This window comes from Amblyomma mixtum, chromosome 3 (assembly GCF_055824585.1).
Source record: "Amblyomma mixtum isolate Tamu chromosome 3, ASM5582458v1, whole genome shotgun sequence".
NCBI classification, from domain to species: Eukaryota; Metazoa; Arthropoda; class Arachnida; order Ixodida; family Ixodidae; genus Amblyomma; species Amblyomma mixtum.
In genome coordinates, this window is record NC_143014.1 from 167,110,756 (window position 1) to 167,130,302 (window position 19,547).

The 19,547-nt window shown below is 46.6% G+C and overlaps 1 protein-coding gene across 2 annotated transcripts in view; it reads right to left on the reverse strand.

Moving 5' to 3' along the window:
• Positions 1–3,375: 3,375 nt before the first annotated feature.
• LOC149352625 (uncharacterized) overlaps positions 3,376–19,547 on the reverse strand; it is a 72,052-nt gene continuing 55,880 nt past the window's right edge. For both annotated transcript variants that reach the window (XM_089581821.1, XM_089581820.1), the window contains 8 exons: positions 18,899–19,152; positions 16,488–16,584; positions 14,884–15,063; positions 13,628–13,669; positions 13,431–13,506; positions 11,444–11,517; positions 9,925–10,068; positions 3,376–3,691 (listed from right to left, as the gene is read on the reverse strand). In XM_089581821.1, the coding sequence (XP_089437947.1) occupies positions 3,506–3,691; positions 9,925–10,068; positions 11,444–11,517; positions 13,431–13,506; positions 13,628–13,669; positions 14,884–15,063; positions 16,488–16,584; positions 18,899–19,152 (1,053 nt within the window). In that variant the 3' untranslated portion in view covers positions 3,376–3,505. The remainder of the gene's footprint in view (positions 3,692–9,924; positions 10,069–11,443; positions 11,518–13,430; positions 13,507–13,627; positions 13,670–14,883; positions 15,064–16,487; positions 16,585–18,898; positions 19,153–19,547) is intronic.

The following is a 19,547-nucleotide window of genomic DNA, read 5'->3' on the forward strand; positions in this document are numbered from 1 at the left end:
CATTTAACGTCTCTGTCTTTCTGCTGCATTCTGTGATCCTGCACCATGGACCCCCGCGAGTCGTAATCAGCGACCGTGGCCGCCAGTTCACCGCCGATATTGTTGAAGCACTCCTTCGATTGTGCACAGTGCAGTTCAGACATTCTACCCCATATCATCCACAAACCAATGGTTTAACGGAGCGAACCAACCGGACACTCACCAACATGCTTTCCATGTACGTCGCTCCTGACCACAAAGACTGGGACTCCATCCTACCTTTTATCACATACGCATACAACACCGCTCAACACGAAACTACGGGTTACAGTCCGTTCTTCCTCCTCTATGCCCGCTCTCCACGACACACCCTGGACACTATACTTCCGTTCTCCACCGACGATGACCCTGGCATCGCTGAGATCCTCTGCAATGCTGAAGAAGCCCGCCAACTAGCCCGCCTGAGAACTCTCGCCTCACAGGACCGCTCCAAAGCCCGCTACGACGACCATCATCGCCGAGTCACCTACCTCCCTGGCGAGTTGGTCTGGGTTTGGCGTCCACTCAGGAAGCGTGGCTTAAGCCAGAAACTGCTCGCGAACTATACCGGTCCCTATGTCATCTTGGAGCGACTCAGTGACCTCACTCATAGGATTGCGCGCGTCACCGCAAGCGGCCGACGTTCTGCCCGCACAGAACTCACCCATGTCGCGCGGCTGAAACTTTGTCATCCACGTGCCGATGCCTGACTCGCCCAGCGGGCTTCGCCTGCGACGGGGGAAGTGTTACGGGATTGGAGAAACGCAGGAAGGGCAAGGCCGGAGAACAAAAGAGGAGGAGGTTGAGAGTGTTGTGCCCCGCTGGACGCTGATTCCCGCTCGCCGATCGAACCTTTCGCCGCTGGCCTGTTGAACCAGCTAGAACACCCCGGCTATAAAGATTATAGCCGTAACAATATAAACCATGCAACACGCATCACACGCAGTACGCAACCGGCGCGTGGAACCCAATAAGCCGCAGCGAGGGGGAAACGGCAGCATGGGGTGGTACAAAGGGTGTCCCCACCCTGAAAGCGGAGGCGAGCGGGCATCAAGGCACCCTACGTTGCTTCGAAGCAGGACGGCTCGCTGCGGACTGGATTCTTGGTCGTTACTGCCTTTTTTCAGCACATTCACTGGCCATAAATGGGGCACCAGTCTTTCATATCATCTCGCCTGTAAGAAACGTATGAGCGGTAAAAATTTTTAATTTTTTTTGCGACGATTGTGCCGCTTTTAGGCTTAAAAAGAACATCGTTTGTTGACAACAATGGTTCCCAGCCTAACAACCAGATGGCACCACTAGGCTGAAGTTATCGTTGCGCCTGTTTTCATCCTCTCAAATAAAAACGAACATGTCAGAAATGGCAGAACGTCTGCGTTTAGCGCACGTAAGCGTGCATATGCTTATAGTATGTAGACAGCATCGATTCACCTCTTGCCATACTGTGTACGCCATGAGCAGGTGACACACATGAGCGGCACGTGTGAACGAGGCAGCATTTTGGCGGCCACGGATTTCGCTCACTCTCGCCGCTGAACGCCCAAGTGTGAACGAACCTTACCACAGACGGCGGCGAGCGGCGACTCTGTCTCGTCTTGTACTGCGTCGTTACACGGTTGCTACCGGCGATGGATGCTGTTATATAGCCCCTACTCCCTGCTGTGGGGTGGCAGCCCGTAAGCAGCGACCATTCCGCTAGTTTTCGCACCTGCACTGCCTGCTGAACCCAGCCGTTCGGATTACAGAATGACCCCGAGAAAAACTAATCAAGAACTGCTTGCACCACAGTAAATTTTTTTGAATGGTGTCTAGTGTTGACATCAGAACAGCGCGGCAATTATTTTTCATGCTTCCATGAATTACTTGACTGTGTGCATACTGTGGGGAGCATCAAAGCAGAGCTGCTCCCAAATCGCAAGGGCCTCCTTGGCATCTTTCACTTTGCGACACGGTGGACCTCCACCTCTACCGCTTCACGTTCCTTGCAAACGGCACAGTCGTATGTCAGGTGGCTTCACCACACGGACAGTGAACAGCACGTCAGGGCATGTGACGAGAGTGCAGTTTCGGCGCACTGAAAGACCAGAACCATGCCGACGGAAGCGAAGGAAATCCTCAGCGGCACTGAAGCGGGAAAAGAAAAAAGAGGGGACGGGGGCTGGGGGTAGCGACAGTTGACTGACTGGCTTATGGTGGCTGGTTGGACCACGGGCTGCGGTCGTGCTGCTCTTGGAGACTGAGACGTTGGTTCGTAGTCACGTTTTCTGTAGTACGCCGTTGTCAGCGGCTCTGCAGCACGGAAATCAGGCTTTGAATAGGGCTATTTCAACGATCTCTAGCCACGCCGGTCATTACTGGACGTGGCCGCGCTTCAGAAGCCCGTTCGAATAAACCGGTGCGAGATCCATAGCATCTGAATAGGCGAGCGCACAACGCCATAGACTTGGGCGTTGGCCGGGCCCAAGCCAGCAGTTCGAACAGATTTCCGAATTAATGGGGGTCGAATTAACGCTACCTTTACTGCATATGCTGCAAGAGAGGAGTTTCCGACTGCCAACCTCACTACATTCCAGTTAAGCACCAGCTGTCCGTAGCTTCAGCAGTAGCCGTAGCGTGAATTTTTTTAGTTTCCTTTTAATAGTGTCACCTCGTTCAGCCTCGGATTTCGCATGCACCTATGTTACAGGTGTAGTTGCATATTCATAAAAGATTTTATTTTTTCCAGCATCCTTTTTGTTGCAGGCGAACAGAAATTGTGCCCCTACCCATTGCTAGAATAAATGTTTTCCCGAGTACATGGATCCCGCAAACTTTAGCTGGCGACCGTACACATCTCATCTGATGCTGCCTGCTTTGCTGCTGGCATGCTGTCCCCACCAGGCAGCATTATTTTATTCATACTTTCAAGCATAAAAGTGATGATCCTAGTTCATTTATCTTTACTAAAAAGCTTCATTCATAAGGAAACCATTCTTCAAGAAAAGTAGAAACAAGCACTTTCTTGAAAGAAAAGAAAATCTCACTTTAGCACATTGCAGTGCACGCATAGATTGGCCAAAGGCATTTTTGGAAATACATCAGTTATTCACCGTCACTAACCAAAATAGCAGTGATCCTAGATGCAGCAAGGTGCCTGTGCATAGTCTACAATTTTTATAAACAAGATATTTCTTCCGAGAGAAATAATTGAACATCATGATACAACCACACCAACAAAACTCAAGTAAATGGATGATGCCGGCAGCTGCCTGCTCAACCTTGATGCTCCCATTAGGCACCACAAGTGCTTCTGCTATTCGATTTGAAATTGCAACATAAAAGCGTTTATAAATATAATTTTGAAACAAGTGCACCTTTTGATTTCATAGTATACAACATTTATTTAAAACACTCAATTTGCATATACACTGTATAATTGGTCATTGACCCACTTGGTACACATTTGGTACACAATTTTACATGCTCCTTCACAAACATGTAGCGCTCATCCGACCAACCCTGTCCAGCGGGGCAAGTATCCACCCCAACTGGAAGCAGCAGCTGCATCCTGCTCCCCTTCACCAGTCACCACAGCCTCCAAGTCCTTCTTCTCCTTCGGGCTCAGCTTCAGCATCGTCGTTAAAACAGGTACCAGCCGCTCCTTCTCGCTGCCGCCACGCAACGTCACAAACTGCACCAAAATAGCAATAAGAATGATGCTTCCAATACCTTTACCACCTCCCAACTTTCCTCTGCCTTCCAATATGGTCAACAGCCTAAATGAGCATTTGCAGGGTGTCAGTACCTCCAGCAGATCTCTATACAACTGCCAACACCAAATTTACATAACCACATTTGGAGCTCATGTTCAGATACTAATCACTAAAGAATTACAAATAGGAACTGGTCCTTGAAATTTATAGATAAAGACTACATAACAGCAAATTTTGGTGAACTGCAAACACAGAATTGTGATACAGCCACAAAATGCACAGTACACAGTACAAGATGTAGAGTACACAAAGTACACAGAACTAATGAAAGCGGATTTCATTAAACAAAATGTATTCTACCGAATTTACTCTCATAATAGGCACACTCACATATTAGGCGCACCCCCAGTTTGGTCCCGAAAAATCAGATTTTGTTATTTCCGCGGACAATAGGCGCACCCCGAACTTCGCACTGTAATCAATACTGTATTTTCATGATTGCAAGCTGACGCCCTCCAACCTCCCCCATCTCAGGAGAAAAAAAAAAAACCACTCACACACATTTCACAACCCAAGCTTATCTCAACAAAGTTTTTGCTGAACTGACTACTAGTCCTCACTGGTGTTGCTGCCGTTGCAGCTGCTGCGGACCCACAGCACGACATCGCGTGGAACAGCCGCGCATGCCAAATTCAGCACACAAGTTTTCAGGGATGCTCACTTTACACGGTTGTTTCGAAAGCTTCGTCTCCCACCGGAAACCTTCCCAACTTTGGCCCACGAAAACCGTGGTGCATGGAGTCATATACGAAAACTTAAGCACGCCGCAGTCACAACTGCCACACTTCTCGGCCACATAGAATTTCGAACCCGCCGCATGCTTGCCGTGTAAGCTCTATAAACCCGTTGTGCAAAAATTGCAATGCTCGGCGGCGGCGCCTAAAAGCCACAACTACGGTGAACTAACATGCTATCATAACTCCCGTGCACCTGTGCCCGTGCTTTTGACAGCCACAAAAAGCTGGAGCTGGTGATACTGATGCCGATATAGATAACGGGAGCTCGCGGCAGAGGGAAAAGTTTACGATGATGATGACAACTTACGAGCTTCTGGCGCCATCCGTGGGCGGCACCCGGAAGCTCCTGTGCACATGTGTGGCCTCTGCGATCAAGCGCCCTGTTATTCGCAGCTGAAGCCGATCGCGGAGGCCACGGCACGTACATTTAGAAGGCTATTCCCGCATGGGTCGTGGAAAGTTTGGTTGCGGCCCTTGCACGGATCTTTTTTTTATTGATTTATTGTTTCCTTCGGGAAAACACTGTCAGGCCCTTACACAGGTGCGTTTATACGGTATGTTCAGTTTTAAAGCGCGAGAATGAGAGTTGAAAAATTTTTAGAAATTTTACCCCACATAATAGGCGCACCCCGAACTTTGAGCTGGATTTTCTGAATAAAAAGTGTGCCTATTATGCGAGTAAATACGGTATTTCCACATAAAGGACAGCAAAGCCCTGAATAAGGTGCTCAAATTGACATCAGTGTTTGGCTATCTTTACCTTGGCTTTGCGATCTCTCATGTTAAGCGAGTAACATTCGATTATAATAATACGATAGCTGTGACCACCAACCTTTTACTGCTCTTGTGCTGCTCAAACGAAGTACACATTTTAATTTCTATTTCCAACTATAGGCAATTTAGCAGTGCAGCAGTGTTAACTATTTATAGTATGTTTCAGTAAATGTGGCAGCACCACGTGGTTTCTCCAGGAAACGAAACAGTGGTGCTAGGCCTCTGCTGTACTGGTGGATGCAGAACCTTAACGCATGAAAATGCATCAGAAACTCAGAGAAATGTACCATTCCATTATATGCAAATCAGTAAGCATAAAAAAAATATCCATCATTAAGAAAAAAAATGCCGAACTTTCAGTTACAAGGTGGGTCGTGACCCTAATGAGCAGTGCAACTCAGCGCGACTGATGTGCTCCACTGCAAAGCAGTAGCTCCTTGATGCTACCTGTTCACTAGCAGCTAACACTAATGCATGGCTTAAGGCATTGAACTTGCCGATTTGAAGAGTGACTGTACCACTGCAACAACTCGCAGCAGAACACTTCTGAAAGATTGACTCTTTCCGAGGGTTAACTCTTTGATACTGTCATGGACGTTGCACGCGATAATGTGGGTCACCAGCGAGCGCTGCCGTCCTCACTCCACGTTCTAGCTTTTGCAAGAGAGGCATGGATTTCGTCATCCCCCGAATGAACAGGGCTCAAAAAGGGCGCCAGACTTGCCGGTTTCAACGATGCTTATCTTTAAAGCGCAGACAGCATCACAGGCCACGCACTGCGTCGTTCCTCTTATCCAATGTGAAGATGTCGATAGTTTCGGGCGGGCGCCATGCCCTTGGAATAAAACCCTCTCGAAACACTGCTTGACGCCGACTATATTTCAGGTGGATTCTTTGTCACACAGATGCTAAATCAAACAGAATTACAGGAATCGATGCGTAGGAACAGGAGTTATTCAATGAAGAAATTTCAAAATACAAGCTAACAAAATGCTGCCCTCAACTCGATTTTGGCGGAGCTTCCCATTCCCATTTTGCTCTCCCAATGACGACAATGGGCGGGACCAATCAAAACCGCCTATCTGAGCACATCGCGGAAGTTTGCACATCATGGTTGCCTGTTCACTGTAACTCAACCTTGCCAAGCCTGGCAGCGTCGTTTCCGTGGTTACAACTATATGGACACCCAGCTGGCCCAGTGATGCTTCATCGTCACGTCAACGGCGCAGAAGGGAACACTGATCAATGGCCTTCCCTGACTTATCCAAACTCGAGCGCGAGATACCGTATTTACTCGCATAATAGGCGCACTCGCATAATAGGCGCAGCCCCAGTTTGGTCGTGAAAAATTTGATTTTTTTATTTACGCGCATAATAGGCGCACCCTGAACTTGGCACTGTGATCAATACTGTATTTACACGACTGCAAGCCGACGCCTCACCGCCCCCCAATCTTTATTTTAACAAAGTTTTTGCTGAACTGACTACTAGTCCTCACTAGTGCTGCTGCCGTCGCAGCTGCTGCGGACCCACAGCACGTACAACGATATCGCGCAGAACAGCTGCACACAGTTTTCAGGGATGCTCACTTTAAGCGTCTGTTTGGAAAGCCTCATCTCCAGCCGGAAACATTCCCGACTTAGGCCCGCGAAAACCACGGCACTTGGAGTCGCGTACGAAAATTTAGGCACGCCGTAGTCGCAACTGCCGCACTTCTCGGCCACATCGAATTCCCGACCTGCCGCACGCTTGCCGTGTTCGAGAGCAAACTCCTAGCTGTGTAGCTATTAAGGTGCTTGCCCGTCGAGCTAAAATAGCAACGCTCGGCGGCAAAGCCACAAACCATGATGAACTAATGCGCTACCACAGATCCCGGCACTTGACAGCAACAAAAAAACTGGAGCTGGTGATGCTGATGGCGATATGGATAGCGAAAACTCGCTGCAGAGGAAAATGGTGATGATGATGATGAGCTTGGCCTCGGGCGCCCTCCGTGGGCGGCGTCTGGAAGCTCCTGTGCGTGTGTGTGGCCTCCGTGATCAAGCGCCCATTGCGCGCAGCCGGAGCTGATCGTGGAGGCCTCGGCGAGTGCATTTCGAAAGCTATTCCCGCGTGGGTCGTGGAAAGTTTCAGTGCGGCCCTTACACGGATCTTTTTTTTTTTAAATATTTTCTTCAGGAAAATGGGGTGCGGCCCGTAAACGAGTGCGTTTATGCGATATGTTCAATTTTGTGAGGCAAAAAATTTCAGGAAATTGTACCCCGCGTAATAGGCGCACCCCGAACTTTGAGGCGGATTTTCCGGAAAAAAAAGTGCGCCTATTATGCGAGTAAATACGGTACTTTTTAGCATAACACGTGCCACTACTGGGCCCCCGTGTACCGTGCCCTGCCAGCGCGCTGATGACGAGAACGTGGCACCATCTGGCGCTCCGCCCGGTGACCCTCCTCAAGCTGACGATGCGCACTGGTAAATGAGAAACAAATGTCTTCTTTCTTTGTGTCCTCCCTTAGGACCGACACGAATGCTTGTAGAATGCAATGGCTCGATCAGATCGATTCCGCCAAACTGTTCTGAAATACACACAGTAGCCTTAAGTGGTGTTTGCTAGGTCATAGATGTGTACAGAGAGGTGCAGAACAATAGCCAGAGCCTCTGCTAGTGTTTTTCTGTTTTGCTTCCTTTGAAGTGCTTTTTTATGTAAGGCAAATATGTTGGTTCTGTTGATCTAATATAAAACCCAAAAACGTGACAAAACGCATCTTCATTAATTAACACAATTTGCAGTATATTTACTGTTTGTGCAATCATCAAGCTCCCACCAGATGATGTCACACCGATGTGTTAAAAAATGCCACAGCGTGATGACACGATCAACACCATGAATTTGTTTTTGCGAGCCAATAAAATATTAAAGACCAGAATATATGCGGTACAGCCAATGCTAATAGCGTCACTATATAACTCATTCTATGCAACGAACAGGCAAAATAATGCACTGAGAATGTGTTTCACGGCCCTTTTAAGGCGAAAGCCTTTATATGCTCATGACTCGCCAGTGAGTCCGTCTGGACCAGTGAACTTGTCAATCAAACATGTGACGTCATGCCAGGTCACGTGATCAAACCGTAACTTCTTAAAATTTCAAACGTCCATTAAGGCCAAATTAATTGACGTAGGACATTTGAAGTGGTGTCAAACAATGTGCCTTCTTGTGCACTATACGTTGGCATCAAAAAGTAGATATCTGGATATAACGAAAAATTTGTACTGGATATAGCGAAGATGGCTAATGAATGAATAATTAACTGTACAATGGTGCAGTATGTCTTAACTCGAAATCGGTTATAATGAGCATAACACCAAACAAATGCACACAATGAAGAATCAGAAGCGTTCCAGAGAGTTCAGCAGGATGGCAAAAAGGCTTTCGCCTTCCTGCATGTAATGTAACTTAAGTGCTCCCCCTGAATTTTTCGCTACATGTCCCAACAATTGCAAGCAAACAAGCAAACAGCCCAAAGACAAGCCATACGAGGTCATAGAAACACAGTGAATGAAGTGAAAATTTAACTTGTCAGCTGTTTAGTTCAAAAAACCTAACATTCGGACTTCGCTGCTTTCGCAAAATTGGTCACAAATATTCCTTAGCCCCTCAGGAAAGCTTGCGACTCGTCATAAAAGCACAAATAAGTCCGTATTGCGGAAGTCAGAAAAATTTTTCAACAGATGTGGTAGGTACAGTCACGTTGGCTTCGGCCATATAAGAAGCACATGCTTGCAAATATGGTTCACCTATTTTGCATGCAGTAAGTTTTTTTTATGGAAAAAATGATTCCGAACAATGTCGAAGACAATCTTTGGGCGAAACAAGAGCGTATTCGTGCAATGGGGAAGGTTAGTAGAAATTCAGGGATCTCCCAGGTAATTTCAGAGAGTTGGCAGGTATACACTGTGCACTTATTTTCACCATGTGTACCTGCACTCAGCCACCCACTGAGCTACTCGAGCATGATTTAAACACATTGTTTTACCTTCCCGGTAACTCCATGGCAAAATAATGCCCTTAGAAAAGATGCCATTTGGTCTCAGCAAATCACTGCATCAGTGGCTAAATGATTCACTCCACCCTTTTTAACTTGAAATCACCCCAAGAAGCATATTACGACAATATTACAAATTACAACCTTTACTACAGTGATGGCCTGGTAAAGCACACACCATGCAGGCCGGAGGTACTGGGTTAAAATATCAGTGTCACCATGGGTCCATCATTTTTTTCATTGGAAAAAGCAGCGCTGACCACACCTTCAGCTCCCCAATGGGTAAAAAACAGATAGAAAAAGGTGCCACACAGTATATGACAAACTGATTCAAACCCAGCACCTTCTGTACATGAGGTAGATGCCTTTGTCATTAGGAGATCACTGCGGCTAATGCCGCCAACCAGATGTTGAAAAGATCAGGAGTACATACACTGCAGCCACCATGCTAAGTACTAACTGCAAGTCACTAGAACACTAACCAGAAAAATGCCCACATGCATGACCGCGGCTGCACTCATCCTTTTTCCTTACTTCAGAGGTGCAGGTATTGTTTACAACAGTGCTAGTTTAACATGCACTGCGATGATTTACTACCTTCATAATGATATTCTTGAGGTACTCCAGGTTCTGGGCGTGCTTCTCTCGCTCCTGGTTGCGCTCAAGGCGTCGGATTTCTTCTTTGAGTACCCGGTTTTGCTCAGTCATTCGAAGGTTGCTTGATTCTGATTCATTGAGCAACTGCATGAGAAGAGAAAGTATTCAAGAAATCATAACTACAGTAGAATCTCAATCATACAATCACGCTTGATACCATTTACGGGATGACACGAATTTGCAAAATTCCCTAGGTGGCGTGCATTCAGCTGTATGCCGCGGCCCACAAACAACCTTGAGCCACCGTTGCCTAGCAACGCCACAGCCGTGCTCCAACAGATGGCGCCACCGTCGCCGCTCGCTCCACCAGATGTGCTCCGCTAGGGTAGAGGGACAGGAGGTGTCGCCTCACGGGGGATATATATATATATATATATGCGCTTCGCCTCAGTGGATTCTAGTCATTATGGAGAACGCAAAAGAGAGGCAACAACGAAAGAACAAAGCGAGGAAGAGACAACGCGCTCAAGACACGGCAGAAGAACGCGCCGCACGACTCGAGAAGCATTGGAACAAAGATGCGGCTAGAAGAAGTCGTGCCACGTTCTGGAGTGAGCGGAAGAGACCGGTTTGAGTTCTCGAGAGCGTCGGTATGAGACACTGCGTAGACGACGTGCCGAGGAAACAGAGGAAGAACGTGCAAAAAGACTCAAGACTCGAGGCTTTCGCAATTCAACTAGGATTAACCAGAGCTAAACCACAGCCAATTTTTTTGTTGTCTTTATCTTCCGGGCCTTCCGTGTGGCGGGCTCACTTTTGTACCTGGGCTTTGTCATATCACGTGAGCTCGTCAGCGAAGTGCCAAACAGTGCAGCCATCAAAGGCCTAGTTTTGTGTACATGGCAGCCACGCCGTGCGCATGACGGGCGATATCCAGCACGGTGCAATCACGCAGAAGTGTCGGAGCGTGCATAAGACTATCGACTGCTTGTCTCAACAGCTTCTTTGTCTAAATTCATGAATTTCGAAAAACTTTGAAAATATTTGCAGTTTTCAAATACTGCTATTTGCTTCCATGCTCCCAAATCGAATACTGTATTTTTCGCTTTGATATTCGAAACGTTAGAATATTCGCAGAGCCCTAGCATATATGTCTCCCTACGCCTGCCGAAATTCTCGTAGCATGCTACCAACCATTTCACCATAAGCTCAGGCACTGGTCACCTGTCACCAGTTACAAAATCGTATGAACATCCATTAAATTACATCCTATTTTTTCTTCCTCCTATGCTCTTCCTAAATGTCTTCCCTCCCACCTCTTCAGCAGAGCATAACCACAGCCTCCTGAACACACAAATTCAGTGTGTTCACGAGGAACCGATGCTGCAAAGCTTCACTGCTAAACTTAATTCTGTAAAAAACTGGACAGTGACCATAACTATGCACATTGCACAAGCATCATAAAGGGGTTTAACAATTTTTTTATGCAGAACATCCAGGGTTCATTTACAATACTTACCTCAGCTAAGTGGTCCACTTTCTTCTGGGACTCCCTAACTTTCTCATGAAGTACATCCAGGTCTTCAGCAGCCACTATGCCAAAAAGAACAAAACAATGAAGTTAACTTCATGCCGATCATAGTGACAGTAACCCCACATACCCAATCCTGCCCGTTTCAAAAAAGTGTACCAATCGGCCATGGTTGGGCAATCCAGAGAACTAACAATTTGGATCTATGATTAAAAAAAAAAAAGCAATTAAAGCCCAGCAGTGGACAAGAGAAGCATTGTACAGTGTACAGCCTTCGTCAAAAGTATAGAGCCAGGGGAAAGGGGGGGGGGGGGGGGGGGGGGGGGGGGGGGGGGGTTTGCTTCCGGGCCATGCCATGTGGCTTGTTATACATAACCAGCATTCCAAATCTCCTGAAGGCAAGAAGAACTCTAGTCCTCGCCCTCCGAAGGTTAGGACACCACGGGTGTTATGAAAGCCCTACTACACGGCTTAGGAGTGAACCCTTCTGGTCTCTAAATTTTCACAAAGGCTGTACATCAGTACTGCTTACATGCAGGGATGGACTGATGTAACTCTATACACCAAAGAAACAGTGCTCGAAAGAATTGCAATGGGCCCATTGTACATATTTTGTCACCTACAAAGCAGCTGACTGAGTTTACTTCAGCTTTCCATATCCCTTACCTCAAAGGGATACTAAAGGGAAGAATTAACAGAAACATGAAGCTACGCCAGAATGATAGATTGCCCTTTGGGAGCACTAACCAGCATTTTTTTCGAGTGCAAAGGTGGTAGTAAAATACCAAAGTGTCATCCATCGCATAAAAAACGCTAACGCAGCAAGTCTCGGAGGTCACGCAGCAAGATGACGCTGCTATGCTGTCACTAATCGCGGAGGTAGAGCTGCCAACCATTTCACCCCCCCCCTTCCACCTCTCTGGCCTTGCACGCCACTTCTGCCTACTCCACAACTCCTCTGAAGAGGCAGCACAGCCTCGCAGGTGCACTGCTCAGATCGTCGTGTGCCAAGGCCACCCAGGCGTGGTAGCATATAGCTCGAATTATCTGTGGCGAAACCGATTCGCACTTGAAATAATAGGTTACTTTGTACATAGACTTTAATGGTGCATGAATGGTCAGAGTTGTACAGTTCAAATTATCAAAAAATTTGAATGCATGAAATTCAAATTGTTAAGCTTTTACTGTAATGCAAACAGGCCATGCACAGTCAGCCTACCCCAAACGGTTAAGCACAATCACAACAGCTTACCTTTTGCCCAGCAGCAAGCAGTCGCAAGCTAGTAACCATGGCACTCAATCACATGAGTGCTTTAAGCACATGTGCCTTACCGTTACTGCCTGTGACCATCCGCTGCCACAGCACACTTGCTTATCCCCAGCTGCATTCTTACTGCCCAGCATTTACTGTGTGCACTGCCCTGACACCATCATTGTAAGTTAAGCCACCCATCACGGCAGCCGAAGCTAAACCCCCTTTACCCCTGCCTTTCTTTTCTTGCACATGCTGTGGCAGGAGAGGGATTTTCATATCCATGCGGAAATGCTGGCAAAGTAACACTGACACAGTGCCCGCATGCATCAGAAGCCACTACAAATATGCCACTTGTACTCTGTGCTAAGCAGCCATACACAGCTGCAGTGTCCCTTCCGTACAAACTCCACATAACTCAAACAAATTTTTGGCTCCCTTCATGCTCTAATGACCAAGGTTAAACTATATAGTACACAGCACATGCCACATTCAAAACCGTGCATCAAGCCAAGGTGACTGCTTTCTCAGGCAGTGAAAGCGCAAGCCTGCGCTCATGTCATGAAAAGTGAATTACTACTACTCTCTTCTTGTCTATGCATTCCACAGTATAAAAATAGACAGTCAGTGTGCTCTGAGTGAGGCCTGGCCTTTGAGTAAAGACTGGTCTTTAATCATGGCACTAGCAAATTTTCAATCCTCAGAAATGATGGAAAACCTCACCCAAATTTTCATCCTCTCGTAGAAGCTGCTCAAGTGGCTTAAAGCCTCTAGTAGGAACCAGACTCCACGGTAAAGGCTGCAAAGAAAGGAAGGTTAAGCATTCAGTATTTCTCCTGCTAAATTAGTTTTAACGCATTCATGCTTTGTGTATGTCCAGATGTATGTAGGAGTGACAGGGTGGGAATTATCTTGCTTACCTTTGTCAAGACTGGAGGCTCAGGTGATATGGATTCTGAGCCCTGCATAAGAAGACAGTGTATCACTTTTGTATCAGTGTATCACTATTATCACTTTTGGCACAACTACAATGAGTAGCGTTCTCAGATTCATGGACATCATTAAGAGAATAAAGGTTTGGTAACAGAGACCCCACTTGTCATATGAACACTGTGAGAACAGCATGTTGTTGCTTTTAGTCTGGAAATATTTAACAAAAGCTGGAAAGAAACACTGCACAAGGGATCCACTAGCCACTTTAACATGCCTTCAACACGCACTTCAATATGTCTCTACCCTGATCCCCAGCCTCTCCTTCCAATTCCATTACACCTGTAGTACAAAGGGCACCCTCACTTCAAATGAAAATGTAGCTGAGATATTCCTTAGCACCGGTGCTACTTTCAATCCTATGCACACCCAAGCTTTTTTTTTTTTTATAACAGCACTTGAAAATCATATCTGGCGCCTACACTCTTTAATCTATGTGACAAAAGATGAACATATGGAATAACCGCATGCCTTTTCATACCGAACGGCTCTGATGGATGGAAATTCTTAAAAGACTTTAGTTTCCTCAGGATTTTATTGCACGCAAGCAAGATGCTTTCAGTAGCATGGGTAGCGTGGGCGTTGTGGCCGGGTCAGCGCTGTGAAATGGTGTCAAAACGAAAACCATCGAAACAGAACCGATGGCACTGCTATATAGTGCCTCCTCTCACTGGAAACTTGATGGCGATAGCGCGGAATAATAGTGAGTTTGAAACTGCGAATTTGGGCTGAAAATTGTTTGGATCAGCATATAATTTGAGGCGGACATTTGACATGCCAAAATCCGGAAAAAAACCTCGTATTATATGTGGGTTTTTGTGTTATGCGTGATAGGCATTAAAGCATGCAAAATATCTGCATGCAGTCAGCATGCATGCATAAGGCTAATGCAGTGCAACACTTCAGACACACATCAAGAAACCCTGCCAACTTCTGACACTGCAGTGGGCCATTTCACTGCCAGATGCTCTAAAAACCATTCAATTAGTATACTCGCACCCTCCTCCTATGACATTCACAGCTTCATTCGTGGGCAGCAGTAATTCAGCTGAAATGGTTTGAACTTGTGCTTGGCAGCCTAAACAGATTTTCATGCAACCTGATCCTCTTCTTTACATATGATGCCGGGGAGAGGGAGGGAGGGCATAATAAAGCTACATAAGCATGTGAAGTCCCATCAACACACCTCTCCCTCCTGCCTCTCAAGCGTGGTGATGTCAATGGTTGGAGTCTCTTCCAGCGGGGAGCCTTGAAGAGCCAGAAACTTCTGGTGCAACTCTGCAATCTGTCGCCTCAGCTCCTCCACTACCTCCACTTGCGATTCTAATGTACAGCAATGCTGGGCCTCTTGCATAGTCAGTTTCTTCTGCAACACACAGAAAAGAGCATATTGCACTCTTTCTGCAACCAACTTCCACCTCGCAGTGCAACGTTCATGCCACAAAAACATAAGCTTCATTGAACATGGCTTCTGATGGATAAGCTGGCGGTTAGTAGTCTACCACAGCCACTTAGTCAAGACAGTGCACTGAAACAACAAAGAAAACCACTGCACATGTGAAAAAAGAACCAAAAATATATGACAGCTCTAACTGTTTGCTCAAATGATTCCAAAGAAGATGTCAAATTAAAAATTGCGCAATTACATTGCTTCCCCTCACCATAAAAAAAAAGGACCATTTTGGGGTTTCGCGTTTGAAAAATGTATTAAGCTGTAAATTTAAACATTTCTGTGCATTGCAGTATACCAAACTCTGAATAGAAGAACTCTTCTTTCGAGGATATAAGGAACAAGAGGATTGCCATTGCATATGCGAAAAATAATCTGACTAGTAAAGTCTCATGTAACAAGTGAAGGCGAGCTAGTTGGTGGTTGACAATGGAATGCATACTGCAACTGCGAAAAACGACAAAGGACGAAGAGAGGAAAGCACAGGACAAGACGTGGAACTTCAACTAATGTTTACTACAAGGAAAACCACATTTATACAAGATTCATAATCACACCTGATAAACAGCAGACACCATCACATCACACAGGCACGTGGGTGCGCGTGGCACAAGTTAGCATCTAGATAGTTGATTTCTTTCTTGGATAACGATACTGAAGTGGAGCTTATGCAACGGTCATTTTCTTTTCTTCTTATGCTGTAGGCTTCAAAAATTTCCCTGCTAAGCTGGGTCGTTAATTTTTTCAGGACAAATGTGTCGCGGAACCTGGGCATGCAGTTACGACAATGGCGACAATGTTTTGTCAATTCCCCGCCCCCCGCCAATGATTTAACGGCTGCGCGATGCTCCTGAAGTCTAACATTCAGGCAACGTCCCGTTTGCCCTATGTAGCAATTGCCACATCTGAGTGGTATTTGGTAAACCACTCCAGTTTTGCAGGGAACGAACCTGTCTACATGCTTAGTGTGGCACTCATTCTTTTTTTCACTTCCCTGCACCATATTGCACATGCCCGAAAGCTTTTTGGGCACCGTGAAGACCACCGGGACATCACATTTCATGGCCATTTTTTTTGAGGCGATGGGAAATCTGGTGGAAGTATGGCATAGCCACGGGTCTCCGGCGTTGCGGTTCTTCACTTGGGCAGTGCTTCGGTGGGCATCACTGGGCATCATCGGAGGGTTCACTGCACTGGTGGTACAGTGTGGAAAGGGATGGGGGATGTCACATAGCACGGTGCAGGAGCTATCACTGGGTTCTTCCATTATGCAGCTTAGCGTAAATGTCTGTCAGTTCTTTTTTAAACAAATTGCTGAAGATTTCAGTCTTATTACATACCTTGTATTTATCAGAGAGTTCTTCATACTGGCGTTGGAGCTGCCTGTCCAGTTCAAGGCTCATGTCCATAGTGTTTTGTTTGATTGCTTCTTCCAACCTGCACACACACATATGGTTTATGGGGGTTTAATGTCCCAAAGCGACTGAGGCTATGAGGGACGCCGTAGTGAAGGGCTCCGGAAATTTCGACCACCTGGGGTTCTTTAACGCGCACTGACATCGCACAGTACACGGGCCTCTAGAACTTCGCCTGCATCGAAATTCGATCGCCGTGGCCAGGATCGAGCTTGCATCTTTCATGTCAGCAACCGAGCGCCATAAACAATGAGCCACTGCGCAGGCTCACACAGACACACACCATTTTGGTACAACTGTTCACGTTGTTAAGGAGGCAACCCACAACATCCAAACATGCAGTTTTTAATTGAAAACAAATTTGTAAACCAACTCAGCACAAACCCAAAGAGGTCCATCGCTGCTTGTCCCATGAAACAACTGGAAATGTGCACAATGCTAATGAAGGATTGCTAAAGGCCCCTTTGAACTTTTGAACTACAGTTGAATTGCACTCTCCTGGACCTAATGAGATTAAATCCTCAATCAAGATTAAGAACTGACAGAAACCTAAGGCAGAAACTGCAGACTATATTGTCAATGTAATAAATTTTTCAGTGGAAGCTTTAGTGAAAAAAGGTTAGCAGCACTAGCCTTGTTCGGCATTAGCTTATTCCAGCCATCACTGGCCAAGATATTAATCAGATGTATTTAAAAACTTTTTTTTTTAGAGTGCTTTAATACATTAGTTTTTGCATTTCCATAGGCTCGTTTACAAACTACTAAACAGCTTTGATGCACACAATGCCATCTGATATAACAGCAAGCCAACTTTCTCAATAAGCACAGAAAGTGCCCATGGGGTAAGACTACAAATGGTGAAATGTGTGGCAATGTAGGCAGGCACTGATGTGTTGAAAGCGTGCAAATCAGAATTTTTCAGATATAGCTGGCTCTCAGAGTGTAATTTAGTAACCTTGGGTAGCATGAATAGTCACAACAGCATGACAGGAAGATGTAGGTTTGAGACCAAAATCACGGCCACTGAATGGCAGTTTGGCAGGTGCCGTGCTGTGACGCAAAATGTTTTCCACCTGTTCGAAAAGCATTAGCAACGTGCGGAGCGCCGGTACTATACTGCCGGCGATTCAATGCCATTTCGGCTATGTTCCGCGAGTGCGGTGATGTCCATGTCAATGAGGAGCCCAGGAAGCATCGGCCACTTCTGCGCTCTTGTGCGTGAACTCATCGCTGAGTAATATCGTTGCCAGCCCTATCACAGTAACCATCCCCATCCGCCCTGCCCATGTGACCTCACCAGACCACCTTGCACTGCGAGCAGTTGCATGGTTGCATTGTGGATATGTTGCGACTTGTCAACGCGCGTTTTGTGGTGGCGTCCTTTGTTCTGAGCTGCTGCTGTGGAAAGCGTAAAGCGCTTGACCCCGTTACGGTACAGAATTGCTTCGCGCGGGCGAAATTCATAGCGAGCAAGCGATCCTGCCGATGACAGTGATGCCCTACTAACAGAGGTGTTGGGAGCGAATGGGCAGTGCGGACACTGTCAACTTCGAATGTTCTGCGAGGTCGACAGCAAGATTGCTGCTCCTGTTGTGCCAACCCAAGGTGATGAGGGCATTGAAGACAAGGATAGCGGCGATGACTTGGCAACATAAGATTTCAGCCCTACTGTGGCGGAAGCTGCTCAAGCATTGGTGGTTATGAGGGCGTTTGCAGAGATGGGCCTCATGGAAAAGCTTGCCGCCCAGTCTCAGAAATTTTGAGACTGCTGTTGTCGCCGCACGGCTGCCACGGCGGCAACTGAAAATGACTTCTGGTCAGCAGCAAACAAATAAAGTGCACGCACGTATGTTTATTTGTGGGAAATTTACTGTGCCTGAATTTTTCTTCTTTCGAATCATGAATAATGGCAAATTTGTACCAGTCGGTAAAGCTGTACTACCGGATAGTGCGTACTTTTCCCGCATCCCCGCCAACTACGTATTAACGGGGTTTCACTGTACCATCTTTTTTGGGTGTTATCAAACCACCAAGCTTGCCATCAGCCACATAGTGGAGCTTATGTAGCATGTCTGGCCGTTCTATACTTCAGAGAGGCATACTGAAAAGATCTGGTGAACTGGCCATGCAAAATGAGCGGTACTGCACAGCCAAGAGGCAAAACCAATGGCCTGGAAGCTTTTGAAACAGACTAAGTATGTTACTTAAAGATGATGTATAAAAAAACCTTGTGACAATACTAACTACGGTATTCCTGTAGTTTTTCTGGCAAATCTTATTCACTGTTTTAATGCCCTAGGTGGCAGCAAGGCTGTGTGCGGAAGGACAAGACTGACCTGTGCTTCCACTCAGTTTCACGTGCCTCCAGCTCCAAAGTAATGGCTTGATGTCGTTGGGCCAACCGATCACACTGGTCGCGAGCTGCCTCAGTTTCAGACTGTGATAGCTCTAGTTGCTCCGTGAGGTCTCGAATTTTCTGTCGCATCTGCTCCACGACTCCTTGGAGCTTCTCTTGTGCCTCCGAGGACTCCCCACTCTCTGCCCCAGCTGTGCTCTTCTTCTGTTGTTTCAGCACTGTATGAACCCGCACCTGCGAAAACAGTTGTCAATGCAAATGTTAGCTACTTTCCTCTGATGACCAACGTGGGCACCAGATTCCAACATGTCGAGATATACCGTATTTACTCGCATAATGATCGCACTCGCGTAATGATCGCACCCCCAAATTTTATTGGCAAAATTCAGTTTTTTTTTTATTCCCCGCATAATGATCGCACCCCAAACTTGCCGCGGCAGTTTGTCGACGATGTTGAGTCCAGCCGATGATGATCGTACTTGCTAATCTGTCTGACCGATGGCACGTGCAGATTACCATCTTGCTCTGTCAGCATTGCAGCGGCAGCCGCCTGTTGGTTGACCTGTCGTCACACAGGCAGCCTAAATGCGGTTATGCTTAAACGCGGATACCAAACTTAAATGTGGTTA